Consider the following 14,698-nt stretch of genomic DNA (forward strand, 5'->3'; position numbering starts at 1 on the left):
TAGTGATTTTGACACAAGTTTACCATATCCCGAGAATATGACATAGAGTATTGAATTAGAAAAGGATCGAATTGCATTGTAATCACAAACTAACTAGGTTCTCTAAATGAATTCTTTTTAGCTTGGGTAGCCATGACATACTGCTAGGTGTCACTCATGGCTTGTGGAAGCTCTGTAAGGACTAATTATAATTAGCCTTCGCCAATAGGGAGAATTGTATGAAGGGATACAATTCACACTTGATTCAGAGTGAATCATTCATACCCATTGTCTTCCTAATTAGAACCTATAAGATTGCACACTGAAAAGGAATCGATTGGGAAATTATGAAGAGAATGAATGATTTTGTGATTTGGTCAATGTCAAAGGTCAATGTCAATAGTCAAAGGTCAAAGGTCAAACGGTTGACCCGACACTTGACATGTCAACTAAGGATGACCGGGACCAACACTCGTTAGACAAGGAAGTGATTAAATTAGTTAAGTCACTAGAGTAATTAAATTGATTAGATTAATTTAATTATTCAATTAAAGTTATGAAACTTTAATTAAAGGTCCCATATGACTTGGAAATTCAAAAGGGATTTGACCATATGGACTTATGCACATATGTGACACATTATAGGATTAATGTGTTGGACCAAGATAGCAAAAGATGACACACAAAAAGGGGGTGTGGCTACACTAGGGCTTGGGGGCATTTTTATCACTCTTGTGACATTTTTGATCCTATAAGTGAGTAGCCATGGGATCCTATCATCCTAGGGTTTTTCAAGTTGGTGAAATTGGAAGAGAGAAAACATCAAGCTCTCTCTCCCTAATCCCTTGAATCTATCACATCAAGTGAAGGTGCTGGCACCACTCTTCACTTGTTGTCTACTCATTCTCTCATCTCATTCAATCCTTGGTAAAGAGCTTTGGGGAGGTGCATATATTTATACCTATTTGGAGAGCTACAAGGTGGAGAATCAACATCAAAGAGAGAGCCAACAACAAAGGGACCACTCCCTCTACTTGAACGCTATTCTTGGTTTCAATATTCGCTCCAAGGGTATGAACATCTTATCTTTCTCTCAAATTGGATTTAGAGAGTCTTTGGTGCACACTTTCATAGCCTTATAAAAATTGGGACCAAATGAGACTTGCATGAATCTCTAGTTTATTTAATGCTTCCACTCTTACTTTGATTTCATATTAGATATGGCATGCTAGGTGATTTATACTCTCAAAGTTTGGTTGTGGAGTTTTTAGAATCTCTACACAACACCATTCCCACAATATTCCCTTCACTGTGAATGAAAGAAAAATTGACAACGTTTAAGTTTCTCAGTTGCATGGAATTTGCAATGTTATTGTATTCTGATTTTCTTACTCCCCTTTTGTCTACTTACGCTCCCTTTTGTTTAACATACCATTTCAAACAAGAGAGTGTAAGTGAACAAAAGAGAAGTGGGAAAATCAACTCCCTTTATTTTTTTATCTTTAGATGTTCTTGCTTTCAGTCTCTTTGGTGACTGATGTTTGTATTTTGCATCTCCCTTTTTGGACTTTCAATGATATATCTCTTTATTGAACCCAAAAAAAAGGGGGGGGAGGGGGGGGGAAGAAGCTACATAACAAAGGAAGGCTTGGGAAGCTGCTAACCTTGGACCCAACCGTATCTGAATTGGGATTTCTACCAGTGGCTTGTTACTTGGGCCTTAAAAGATATCATGGGAAGTTCATGGTAATCTACGCACACACGTCATCTCCCATCCTTTTTACTTGCCTACTTTGAATCTTCTTTGCCGTACTCGTTTATTGAAATAATTAGCTGCCTGGTTTTGGTAGTTTGTAAGTCGTAATGCCGCAGCTTCTCGCTATTCTTCGAGCATGTCAGGGCTGTGAGTTAGATGTTGCTCATTATCATTGCTCTCTATCACCAATGCCATGACTATGGGTAGTCCAAGCATGTGGATCAGTTTCACGAGTATGGTTTTCAACCATGAATATTATCTTTGATCACGAATTCGGCCTTTAGCCATGAGTATGGTCTTCAACCATGAATATGATCTTCGATCACGAGTTCGAGTTTGGACCTTGGTCATATAGTCTTCAACTATGTATTTGACTTTCAGTCACAACTATGGCTTTCGGCCACATGAGCTTGAATTTCTTTCACAATCATAGTCTTCGACCACTTGAATTTGACTTTCAATCACAAGCATGAATTGAGTATTGGCATGCCCCCGTTGGTTTAGAATGCATGTGTTTAATAACTACACATTGTGGCTCTCGTTCAGCCTTTGTTTATGTTGATTTTGTCATCAGTTGGGCTTCATAAATTGCCACCATATAGAAATAGGCTTATAGCTTATCTTGAGTGGTGCAGTAGCTACCCCCACCATGCAAATGTAATCAAGAGGTTAACAGGCTGCCAAATTCTAACCACACGATAATAATGTTAATTTCATCAACAAAAATCAGTTTCAATGTACAGTAAAGTTTCACCATGTACGAATCAATACGTAGGCTTAGTAGTATCTAGATATTGAGCAGCATATGACTAGATTCAAATTCAGGCATTTTATAGAGCCATACATGCAACTGTTCTCATCTCCCAAATGCAAGAGGAATAAGTAAAATACCTTGGCATGTGTCAGATGTATATATAATCAATTTAAAAGCTTCTGATCATACGTCTTTGAGGCCATGGCTTCACCAACAATAAAAAAAATTAGCTGTTTGTAAAATCGCACTAGACATACCATAAGCTCATGAGTCATAAGACCAGCATCATCATTCTTTATCACTCAAATGCTAATAGCTTTGTTGAAGTACGGGTACCTGTATTCCACAAATTCTTGCATAGAAGGGCATCACCCCTATTCATTCCATTTTTAGTCTCGACCGGATCTTTTCGGTGTCACACAATCATGTGCCAGCCTTGTTTATATAGGATTTAACCCCCGCCCCCAATTTAGAGACTCAATCACCAAGTTATTGCTTTTGCACAAGTGGAATATGACTGCATATGCTCTAGTTAAAATTTGGATACCAATCTCTATAAAATTGTAAAATCAACCCATCAAGGATCATTGCAACCCATTCTCATCTACGGCATAAATATATATGCTATGAATCTACGATAAACTTTAGAAAGGCATGAAGGTATGCATTGATAAAAGATGTAAGCATGTTCCATGCTATAATTCGTGGATCCTACAAGAGAGTAGAAAAGCTTATATGTTTGCAGTTTAGCTCTTAACCCCATAGAAATTGGTTCGTTAGCAAATTCCAAATTCATCAGTTTATGATTTCTTCACCCACGGAATATGATTGCGTCCTGCAAAAGCACCATGATAGAAAGTAATGATTTGGTGGTAGTTTGTGAAACTACAAAAGCGGGTAGTGGAAAAGTTCTTCACTATTTGGGGCAATAATTCATGCCCCATTGTTGTTTCTATGGGCAAATGTGTCCATCCCATTTAATTTGGTTCGTTGCAGAATAAGATAGGACTCTTCGATTAGCGAGTGATAAAATTTCATATTGCATGTCAATTCGTGAAATCCTAAAGAAGAGAGTTCAGAAATTCTTCTCTATTGGGGGATTTAATTCATGACCCTATTGTAGCTTCCAAGAAAAGAGTGTATCCATGGCTTCTCATCATGACTTTTTTGTACAGTTTCCACAGACGGCGCCAACTGTTGGAGCATGACTTGGGATTCCCATCCTGCGTGTTGGAGCAGGATTTCTTTCAAGAAGAAATACCTCCACAGGTTCTTAACTGAAGTCCGCACACTTCCTTGGTTGAAAAGAACTCCAAATCGCGTTCCCAAGAATGAATGATGTGAATGGGGTGAGTACCTGCAAAAGCCACTCCGACGCTCAAGTCAGTGTTTGTGCAGCGAGCTCTTAGTGCTCAATTGAATTTCTCGTACCTTTGCTGGAGGTCTAGTCGGGTTTTTATAGCACTTCAAGTCCTTGGGTTTAGCCCCACTTCCCTAGCTTTACGCATCTCATCCTCCACTTCATGGTAATGGGGTTCAGATGACTAGGTTGTGTCTCCCTCGCTCCGAACTTCTCTAGTGGGAGGGAAGTTCGATCATCCCACGTCTTTTAACCGTAACATGTAGGTTAAGCCATGACACATGAGATTTGGTTCCCACAGTGCCCCCCTTTTACCCTCTCTACATGCTTCGCAGGTGGAGAGGGAAAAATAATTTAAGTGGGATTTGGATTCCTTCGGATTGAGCGCATGATGTCATGATGGGCTGATGGCTAAGCACAAATAAACAATTCCTTTTTCTTTCTTGGGCATGCTAATCAAACCCAAAGAAATAATTCGTATTGCACCATTGCCGACCAATGCACATTATTGACCTTTCATGCGCTTTTATCCTTGCTCTCATATCCCGCATGTGAAACATCCGAATATGGATTTTTTTCATGCATGTTGCTAACCTTTCAAGTTTCAACTATGGATTTTTATTGCTTTAGCCAGCCCCATTTAAAATATCCAAATATGGACAGTCAATCCCATGCGCAAGTGGACCGTTTCACTTTATTTTGGATTTTTGCACCTCTGCCAATCTCACATGGTCCCAGTAGTTTTAAACTTTTCTCACTCTTCTGCCGATCTCAGATGGACCCCAGGGTTGATCTGGAAAAGAGACGTGCAGAGAAGTAACAGGCAGAAAATGGGCATGTGCCTTCTGGTTATTTTCTTCCTCTTACTTTCAAAGTTTTTGTAGGTTGTTTTTTGCCTTTTTATGAATTATTTTCTTAATGCGTTGTCTTTGCAATACGCCACATTTGACTTTAGACAACACCCAATAGGTTGAACTGTGGGTAGTTAGCTATAACTATAGTTTTATTTGGCTTGTATGTGTTCCTGTTTACATGACTTCCAATCAATAATGGTACCATGCATATGAAGAGTCCTAATTTCCATGACTTCTAAATCTCCTACATGGGAAAGGGACTCACTCTTTTTGTGCTTCTTGATTTGAAATTGGTTTTGATTATGTTTTCCAGTTAGGTATTGTTTTGATTTTGATTTTGAATTTTCAGGTATTTCAACATTAGCAGCCCATCCACCCTTCCCAGCATCTTATATGGGTACAATTTTGTTTTGATTTTTTTTTTCTTTCTTAGATTCATCTCTTTGTCTCTGTCTTTCATTTTGATGAAATTTGCTGCTTTCCTTGCACTTTTTTGTTTGGTATTCGAAGTCTATAAGATTGATGATTCTTATACAATCCAAAAAGAAAAAGAACAAAACAAATTTCTTCCCCAAATTGGCATATTGCTTTATGTTATTCAAGTTAATTATGTTGTAGGTTTGATCTTTTTTTGTTTACAATGATGACTTTGTTATTGTTTTTCTTATTAGCATATTGCTTTATGTTTCCCATTCATTTTATTGATGGTTTGTGATTGTTTTTCAGGTTGGGGTAAAGAATTAGGCCAAGTACAAGACTAATATACTATTTTGGAGTCTATTTATTTGGCTACTTGAATTTGTAATATTTTCATTCTATCTGGAGATAGATATTTTTTATATATAATGACTTGAAATTTTAGATTTATAATTATTGGTTCTGTAAAGTGAATGTATTGAACAATACTTTCAATTACATGAATGAAATTTTTGTTGGCTTTGATGAGGATATAGTACCTTTGAGAATAAGCATTTAAATTAAATTTAACCGTTATATCATAGTTTATATTCCAATTGAAACATCCCATTAGCATTGTGAATGGCCATGTAAATTAAGATGCAGTGTTTACAATATTAAATAAAAAAAACAATTATAATTTGGACTGAAAAGTCATTTCATTAAGAACTTTTGTGACAGGAACTAGCGTCGCAAACACTGTCGTAAAACCCCAATTTAAATCCAACGGTACTTTATTGCGACACTAGTTTGCCGTCGCAAGACCGACACAAATAGGTATTACGACGGCTTTAAAGCGTCGCAAAAAGACCTGAATTATTTACGACGCCTTTTATTGCGACGCGTCCAAAAATGTCGCAATGCCATCATGAATCGTGTTTTACGACATTTTTTCCACTTTTTACGACACATTTTTATTATCGCGAAAAGCCATTTTTCTTGTAGTGGATATTTATGTTTAGATATTATTTTATGGTAAAATCACTAAATAAGAGGAGATTTCTCATCTTCTTCGAATGGTCTCAGACCCAGCACAAAGGAGCATGGAATTGAGGAGGTGGAAGGCACACGGTACTGATCATGCCTAGAGAAATGGATGAGGTTGCCGATTGGGTGTTTGTTTTTGGAGAGAAGCCCCCAAGTCTAGTAATGGTAGGACCTATCTTGAAAAGTTTTGGTAGAGGAGACACATAGATGTCTTCATAGTTGCTTGGCTGGAGCAACAAGTTGGGGGTGTCGTGACAAAGAAGGGCATTCTTAATGTGTCACAGGCCTTGTTCAGACCAAGAGATGAGGGGCTGCCTCCAATCAGAACAGATTTTCTGGTGAACCTCCTGCCTGCTCAAGATGCATCCCGGCCAGTAACAAAAATGGTGAGAACAACATGGATCTTTGCTACATTTCCCACAGGCGGTGCCAAATGTTAACGGGTGAATTCGTACCTAACGGATTAAGACATAAGCACACACATAACACAAGTGTTTGGGTGGTTCACCCATAATAAGGCTACATCCACTATAGTTTATAGCTTTGTATTTGTATTTAAATATGGAGATTACATTGTGCATGAGAGAGATATGGGAAGAAAGGCTCGAGAGCTCTAGTAAAAGAGAAATAGAAAGCTTGTGAGAGCTTTGGGCAGCTCTTGGAGAAGTGAAGAAGTAGCAGCCGATGGTCCCTTTGAAAGCTCTCTTTTATAGTCTAAATTGGAATAGACAAGGTTGATTGATGGCTGGGACCTTTGCATGGCTAGCTACTCCTTGTTTGGTGGGATGTGACCTATGACAAGAAGGGTTATCCCTTAATTGATGGGATTTGCTTAAGGGGGAAGGTGAGGTCAACAAGGTGCCAACAGTCACCCACCATGACTTGAATGTATTCCTCCTCAGCCAAGTCCACCCCAAGCAAGAACCCCTTCAATCTCATTGAAACTTGATAAACCAAAGGCATATCAATCAGAAGAAACCACATTTTGGTATTGCTAAGAATTTGGTCATAAAAGGAGGCGTGAAGAAGATCATGTCATATTCGCAATAATTCTTACCATTCGAACCCAAAGAAATGAGAGAAAACAAAAACCCAAATCTGAGAAGTACAACGATGAACAATAACTAAATAACTAAAATGCAAGCACAGAGAGAGAGAGAGAGAGAGAGAGATTTTCTCAGCATTTTATTGAACTAGTCGTCAAGGTTACAAAAAAGAATAAAGAACCTGTAATAATAATAAAAGGAAGCAGCGAGAGAATAGTTGTAAGAGATGAGTGGGAATACCCACTTCACTCAACAAGAATTGAACCGACTGATTGAATAACAAAAACAAATTTACATGGAAATTCCACTAACCCAATCTCTACTCTGTTTAAGCTTTTGCAGGAAGGAAGGTTCTCCTGCCAAAGATGGAAAAATACCCCGGCCCGAGAACCTCAAGATCACCAACAGTGCAAATTGCCCCAATTTCAGGGCCTGCACAAAGAATGTGAATTTTTTTTTTATCCTAGGTTAATAATTTGTTGTCACTGCTCCCAGAATCAAATCTTTAGCTTTTTACCCGTGTTGTTAGATCCCCGTTAGAGAAGATGAAATTGTAGTTAGCAAGGTCAGGTTCTATGATCATGCTCTCTCTACAGGGTAGGCAGGCCAACCAGATAGTTGGCTCTTCCTCCTCCTAGCAATCTAATCTTTAACTTAACCTGCTGCTGCTCTCCGACCCTAAGAATGACGGGCCTTTGACTTTAAGGAGCTTTGGACCAATCTCTATTGGCGGTGGTCCCCTCCGTCTCTTTCCCGACTCAAGCTGGTGGTATCTATCCTTTCTGTGGTGTTCTCGCTGTCTACTAACTGATTCTTCATTGGCCAACTTCTTAAACTTGATAGAGATGGGAATTGTACTTCCTCTAGGGACGACGGTACTTCCTCTGGAAAACCTGCCCTCCATAGGAGCACTCTCTGAAACTCCTTTGTAAGTGCTAGTTGTAAGAAACTTAGTTGATTCACCAGTGCTACAAGAATACTGTGGGACCGATGGCCCACATCTTCTTTCAGCTTGCAGTTTCTTCAGTCGCTTAAAACCCTGCTTTTTTCCAGTAATTGAAAACCATAAGTTGTGAAGTCGCACGGCACAAACAGAAATCAAAGAATCATGATAACTAATCGCATGCATCAGAAATTAAAAGTACATGTCTCCTTTAAGTTTACCTTGTTCTCAGAATGCTTTGATGACGATATATCATTTACACTTCTTTTGTCCACCTTCAATGATGAGCGGCGCTTAACCCTAAAGATTTCAGAATCAGAATCATCGCTGCCTTGATCCACAACTGGCCTAACCTCTGATCCATTACAATTTCTTGGGCGCGCACTAGAACATTCATTGTATGATGGAGAGGACTGAGAAGATTCATATGTACTGCGCGCTAATTCTTCAGAAAGCCTTTTAGAATTTAGAGCTCCTGTGTTAGAGTTAGAATTTCTCTGTACCTGCCAGGAAACACATGAACACTACATTACACTTTAGTTACTCAGAAAATTGCTTTTCAATTCACTAAAAGTTGTCTTAAACCTACTGCAGAGCAAATTTACTTAAAGAACAAACATTATGCACTAGAATACAAAAGGCAGCCACATTAAGCAAACAGAGCAATATCTTACATTATTGGGTGCTGATAAGCTCTCACGAGGCTCTAAAAGAGAACAAAGAGTTGATGCAGCACATGAAAGGGAACCATCTGACACTGCAGGACTAGAACATTTTGCACCGCAACTCACCATGGGCTGACCATGAGAACCAGGTTCTGGCTCTTGTGACCGATAATGAGTTGTGCCAGTAAGTTTAGGATTCAACTCAAATTTTATCTCACAATAAGGAGAGTATCCTTTCTCTTCAGTGCTCTGAGACGAAATTAATGGATACGAATAATAGTCATCGCCATTTTCACCAAGCCCTTTTATCTCCTCTAACATACCATCTTCCATTTCAAACTTTCTGGCTGCAGCTTCCAGTTCGGTTATTTCCTCCCTTAAAAAGAGAATAGGGTTGCTTCCACATGAGAAGTCAAGAGACTTTGCCTCTGTATTGGACAACAAAATCACAATTAGCAACTGCATGATTTAAGTTAAAGAGTCTGTTTAACTATCCATATGAATTTTAAACTAAACTCGTGAAAAATATATTTTATTATAAATAATATATATGTATGTATCACTATGAATGGGACAATTCAAGGACATTCCATACAAGTCTGAGATGAGTAGTTCAAGACTTAATAAAGTTTATTCATATAGAAGAAGGCATACCATGTCGAAGGCACACAGGATGCATGTAACAGTTGCAATTAATGTAAGCTACATAGCAATCGCGCTTGCACAGGCTGCAGAGAATGGTTCCGTAGGAGTTTGGTAAAACACCAGTGCATGCACCTGACTTCATTAAAGACCAACGAGCACGATGCTGAAAGCGCATCAATCTAACAAAAGAAGTCTTAATGCATTGATGGGAGACCAAATCAGCAGATGAATATTCAGAATCTTCAAGTTCTAAACTTGTGTACAGAAGCATGGCTTCTTTACACAAAAGTTCTTCGTGAGGAAGCAGGGGCATCCTGTTAAGAAGCGAATAACGCCGGCTAGCAATAGCACCTAAAGGGAACCAATCACCAATTGCAAAGTTGACAGCCTCACCACAGTTGAAACCTATATTTACAATATAAAAAGGTATTATATCCACATTTCTCTAAAGCAAAGAAAAATAAGACAGACAAAGAGGGGATAGTAATATGAAGGGGAAAAGTAAAATAGAAAGCCTACCATGACTGAATCCAGCATGGTATGCTCTAGGGAAAGTAACGACAAACTCTCCTGGCTTTTGCACAGCCTTGTAGACAGGGACATCATGTTCCAACAAAATATTTGGAGGAAACAAAGTTGTTTTCCCCAATAATACATCAAAAGCTCCATCCTCTCCATCAGTTGATATGATATCATGAGTGTACACATGCTCCTTGACTACCTTTTCAAATTGCAGAGCAGCTTGACCTGGAATTCCATACCAGGTTTTGGATGCACCACAATGATGATAATTAATACTGCCATACAAAATAAAAGTTATAAGAATATAATTAATAATAATTCTTAGAATATGAAAGGGAACACATTGTTGCCTTATTGAGATTCAAAAGTCACACATACCTGTACAAATAATGATCCTCCACGTGCCAAGCAAACATACTAAATATCATTCCAATGTATAGCATGGGATCAGTTACACCCTGTTATAAACCCAACATAAGTAACCAAGGGATACAGGCTATAAATAATGCAAAAGGGTTTACAGAAGTAGTCTCATTACCGGAATTGCAGTTTCCAGAAGACGCAAAATGGAATTGGGTAACCTTGAAAGATTCTGAAATCACGAAAGCAGGTGAGTCAGTTAACATGCATGTCACCACATACAGTGAAAAAATAAGAATATTACTCTTAAGAGAGAAAAAAAAAAAGAGGTATAAAAAAAGGAGAAAAAATGGAGCACAAGTAAACTCAATCTGTACAAAGTCAAAATGATCCTTCCATTTGAAGGAGGAAAAACACTCTTTCTCTTAATAATAATAATAGCCCCAAAGGCATTTTGGCAACAGTACTCTTATGCCTACTGTTAGGGTTGGATTGGGCCATGTTGAGATGCACACCACTAATTTGTACTTTTTTTTGTGTCATGTACTCGACATCACTTTAGGCACATTAGAAACTGAACATGGAATGACTGTGAGATATATCAACCACCTACAGAACCGATAAACAGAGAGAAAGATTGGCAGAATGAACACCTTTAAATTCCATTTGCTACTTCCAAGCGGATCACTGCGAGAAGAGGAAAAGGCACTGCCATCTACATCACATGCATATTCAACAGTTTCTGTCTTTCCACAAGCAATTTCTTGCCAAAATTCTTTTTCCATGTACGTGGCAGGCAGAGAACCAGAACTACAATATCGACGAGCAAAAACTTTGTTCGCCATTTTCTCGAAATCACGGAATGTATAATTTCTGTAAAATTAAACTCATTCAAAAAACTGAAGACATGACAAAGTAATGAATTAAAATTTTCAATTAGTGGAAATTCTCACCTTCCGCTCATGAAAAATGTGACCTTGTCATCATTGTCCCACTCAGCAAGACGAAGAGGCTGTACTCTAGTTGTGAATTTGAAACCTGCTTTCTCCCTCATCAATACAACCCCAGCTGGAGTAGAAGCACTCAAAGGGGATATAATCTTGCATATACCTGAACATGACATTGCAGGTTAGAAAAGGAAAAGTTGGTCATATTCAACTCATGTGAGAATAAAATAATCACGACATTTCTCCAATAGATACTGTATTACATGAAACAGGAAAGAGATTAGTAACATTATTCAATAACATATGGCAATGGCAAAGAAAACTTATGCATATAATGAATGGTTTAGGGTTTTTTGCACAAAGTCAATATTACATGAACTGACTAGAGACAGGGGACTACTTTTCTAGGATAAATAAATCAGTTGTATCAATCCAAAAAGTACTAAAAAAGAACATTAAATCTTTAGTCAGTTAGCATTAGATGGGTCTCAGCAGGTCCATAATAACATCTTTCTCTTTTGCATCATTAACAAAAAAAACAAACAAACATTAACATCCAACCCGGGATTACTTGCATTTGGTTTAAGGATGTCAAAATGTTCATACACAGGTCGTGAGCTGCACAAATTCATGTGCATGTCTATACCAGCCACCATACACGTAACAAAATCACAAATGTAATACACAGTCAATCAATTCAAACGTTTGAGGACAAAAGTAAGAAAAGAAAACATACACAGTCAATCAGTTCAAATAGCATACCATATTTTGAAGCTTCTGGAGCTATCTTCTGTAAATAAACCAAAGGATCCTCAAACTCTTCCTTTGCTGGATAGTATACAGGACACTCAGGAATTTTCTCAGTCCAGTCTAGATCACTTGTTTCAAACTTATCCACCCTACGCTTCGAAAAAACATCTTTTCCATGTGAAGCACCACTGGACAGAGAAACTGAGTCGGAACCTCCCTGTAATCTAATACCACAGGAAGCTGAAGCTTTTAAAGCATCCCCTCCGCTTCGAGCCATCATATTAGTTAACTTTACAGGCTCCGTACCAGTTTCCGATCTCATACGCTGAAGCCTTCTACGCTTCAGAATTTCTAATCCATTTTTGGCCTCTTTGGACAAACAAACCCTTCCTTCCACCTGTTAAACAAACAGCTAGGTCATGTACTTGAATTACAAAATATGAAATGTGAAACGAATTCAGTTCATGCATGCATAAGTTCATACAACACCACTCTTTCCTAGAAGTCATGATACAAAAATTATTCAACAAACTCAGCCACATAAAAGTTCAACACGCTATGGTCAGATTAAGTGCTTATATCTGTAATGTTTCGTTTGATGAATTTTCATAATAAAAACAAAAAAAACCAAAACTACCCGCTTCAAAATCCTCTTATCAGTACCTACCCACAACCTTTGCTGCATCGGAGAAAACTATGATGTCAATCTATTGAAACCCTATGGAACGAGAAACAAAGACATTCTACTACATTAACAAAAGATACATGATATACAATGAACCCATACAAACATAAGCCTAAACAAATATTTATATAACAACCGACGAATTGCATGTCATGCTCCGCTTAATCAGTTCTGAATTTAACCATCCTTACAAGGCACTGAACATAAAACTACAACCACTTTATGTAAATCACATGATCAACAACATTTAAAAACGCATGTAAAATAACGATTGCAATTTAAGACGATCCATGTAAAAAGTTTCAAACTTAGAAACAATATATATAGGAAAAGGAAAAACAGAGGGAAAGCTTAAGACCCCAATAGAAATTATGAAAAAATTTCCTAAAGAAACTCCTAAATATCTTCAAACCCCAACAATAATATGCAGTCAAACTGTTGAACTCTCTGTTAAGTTCATCATCAGCGAAACCCAAATATTACAGCAGCATTAAAAACTGAACTGAAAAACAAATAAAAATCTAGAAGCAAAAAAGTAATAATAAACAACCCCGAAAATCGCAACCCCTCCAGAAACTATAATTACTAGCAAAACTGAATTGAAAATTTCCGTAGAAAAAATCAATGAAAATTTAGTAAAAAACTCTACTCCTAAAAGGCATTCCAGCCATTCATGCGTATCGTGAATCCCACGAATGCAGAAGGCAATTTTTTCGACAAATCAAATTTTAGAAAATAGAAGAGAAAAAATAAATAAATATAAGCATTGCAGAAAAAGTGAGAGCAATGTACAAGATCTGAACGCTGAAACAGAATAACAGAAAATTTAAAAAAAGTCAGAATGTAAAAGAAAATAAAATAAGAATGTTAAGAGAACAAAGCAAAACACACCATCTCATTCCGAAGTCGCTCTTTGTACGCCTCCGTCTTTGTTCACCGCAACACACAAAGGATAAGAAACAAAAACCGCAGAAACCGAATCCAAATCGGAGAACCAAACCCTAGATCACAATCCCAGCCACGGCCAATCAACAGCAAGCCTCGAACGAGAACCAGGCAGCCCACATTCTCACCAAACGTGCAAAACGGCAACGTAAAGCTTCGAAATCGGAGATCCAAAGCCTCCAACCACCGAGTCAACGAAAAAAAATGAACAAGTTCGAAGACAGTCGATGAGAGGGGAAGACGCAGCGGTTTTCCGGCAGAAGATGGATGCTTTTCGCCGGAGGCAAAGCGGTTTTCCGGCGACGTAGGCGACGTAGGAAGCTTCCCGGCAAAAAGCAGGGGGAGAGAAATAGTGAAAGAGAAGAGAGAGAAAGGGAAAAAGAGAGGGTGGGCTGAAGAAAGAAACCGAAAAAGGTCTTCGAGGAGGATAATTTATAGTTTTATAGCCGTAAAATATTAAACGCTTTTATTGAGTCTCGTCTGTTCTCACTAGGAAACTGAATTGGTTAAGGAAATAAATATAAAAAGGGAAATTAATTACAAGTTAATTTTTTTAATTTTTTCTCAAAATTGTTTTTGAAAAAATAATTGAAGCATATTAAATATTTTATTGAGAAAATAGAAAGTTTGTGTGAACCATAGTGGTAGTTGTTAGGTGGTTCAACCAAACGCTAGCCGGCCAAAACGCGTTTTTACTTCTCTGCGGGCGTTTCGCTGGATCTGGAAGCTTTCCGTTTTTCCTTTTATCACGATAGTACCCCGGAAGGAACTTCGGTTGGTGTATTAAAAGGCGGGAATAAATGCTTTAGAGGAAGGGTATGTTAGTCTATTCGGAGGACGGTGTCATCGAAGAGTTCTGGTTGCTGTTTGGGTCAGAGAAAAAGAAAGTTTCAGGAAAGACGGAATTATCACGTGTGTAAAAGCCTGTATTACCACATCAGCTGGTGATACTCCCTCTCAAAATCTGCCACATGTATTTTTTAAAGCAAAATTAAAATATATTTTACTGCTGAACTTTGGCTACCAACTTTACCCTTCAACTTT

The 14,698-nt window shown here is 38.0% G+C and overlaps 1 protein-coding gene across 2 annotated transcripts; it reads right to left on the reverse strand.

Annotated features, from left to right (window-relative positions):
• Nucleotides 1–7,306: 7,306 nt before the first annotated feature.
• Nucleotides 7,307–14,154, reverse strand: LOC110748623 (Transcription factor jumonji (jmj) family protein / zinc finger (C5HC2 type) family protein). 2 transcript variants are annotated; one of them, XM_088253544.1, is made up of 11 exons: nucleotides 13,601–14,154; nucleotides 12,037–12,421; nucleotides 11,281–11,437; nucleotides 10,981–11,200; nucleotides 10,506–10,559; nucleotides 10,346–10,425; nucleotides 9,965–10,242; nucleotides 9,455–9,850; nucleotides 8,810–9,228; nucleotides 8,357–8,659; nucleotides 7,307–8,231 (listed from the first exon to the last, which is right to left on the reverse strand). In XM_088253544.1, exons 1-11 carry the CDS (start codon nucleotides 13,601–13,603, stop codon nucleotides 7,842–7,844), a joined length of 2,685 nt encoding a protein of 894 aa, XP_088109670.1. In that variant the 5' UTR covers nucleotides 13,604–14,154; the 3' UTR covers nucleotides 7,307–7,841. The 2 variants fall into 2 exon arrangements, with proteins under 2 accessions (XP_088109670.1, XP_021804278.1); XM_021948586.2 differs by having other exon boundaries at nucleotides 8,357–8,638; nucleotides 13,601–14,150.
• Nucleotides 14,155–14,698: the final 544 nt, after the last annotated feature.

This window comes from Prunus avium, chromosome 5 (assembly GCF_965620075.1).
Source record: "Prunus avium chromosome 5, drPruAviu1.hap1.1, whole genome shotgun sequence".
Classification (NCBI taxonomy): domain Eukaryota; kingdom Viridiplantae; phylum Streptophyta; class Magnoliopsida; order Rosales; family Rosaceae; genus Prunus; species Prunus avium.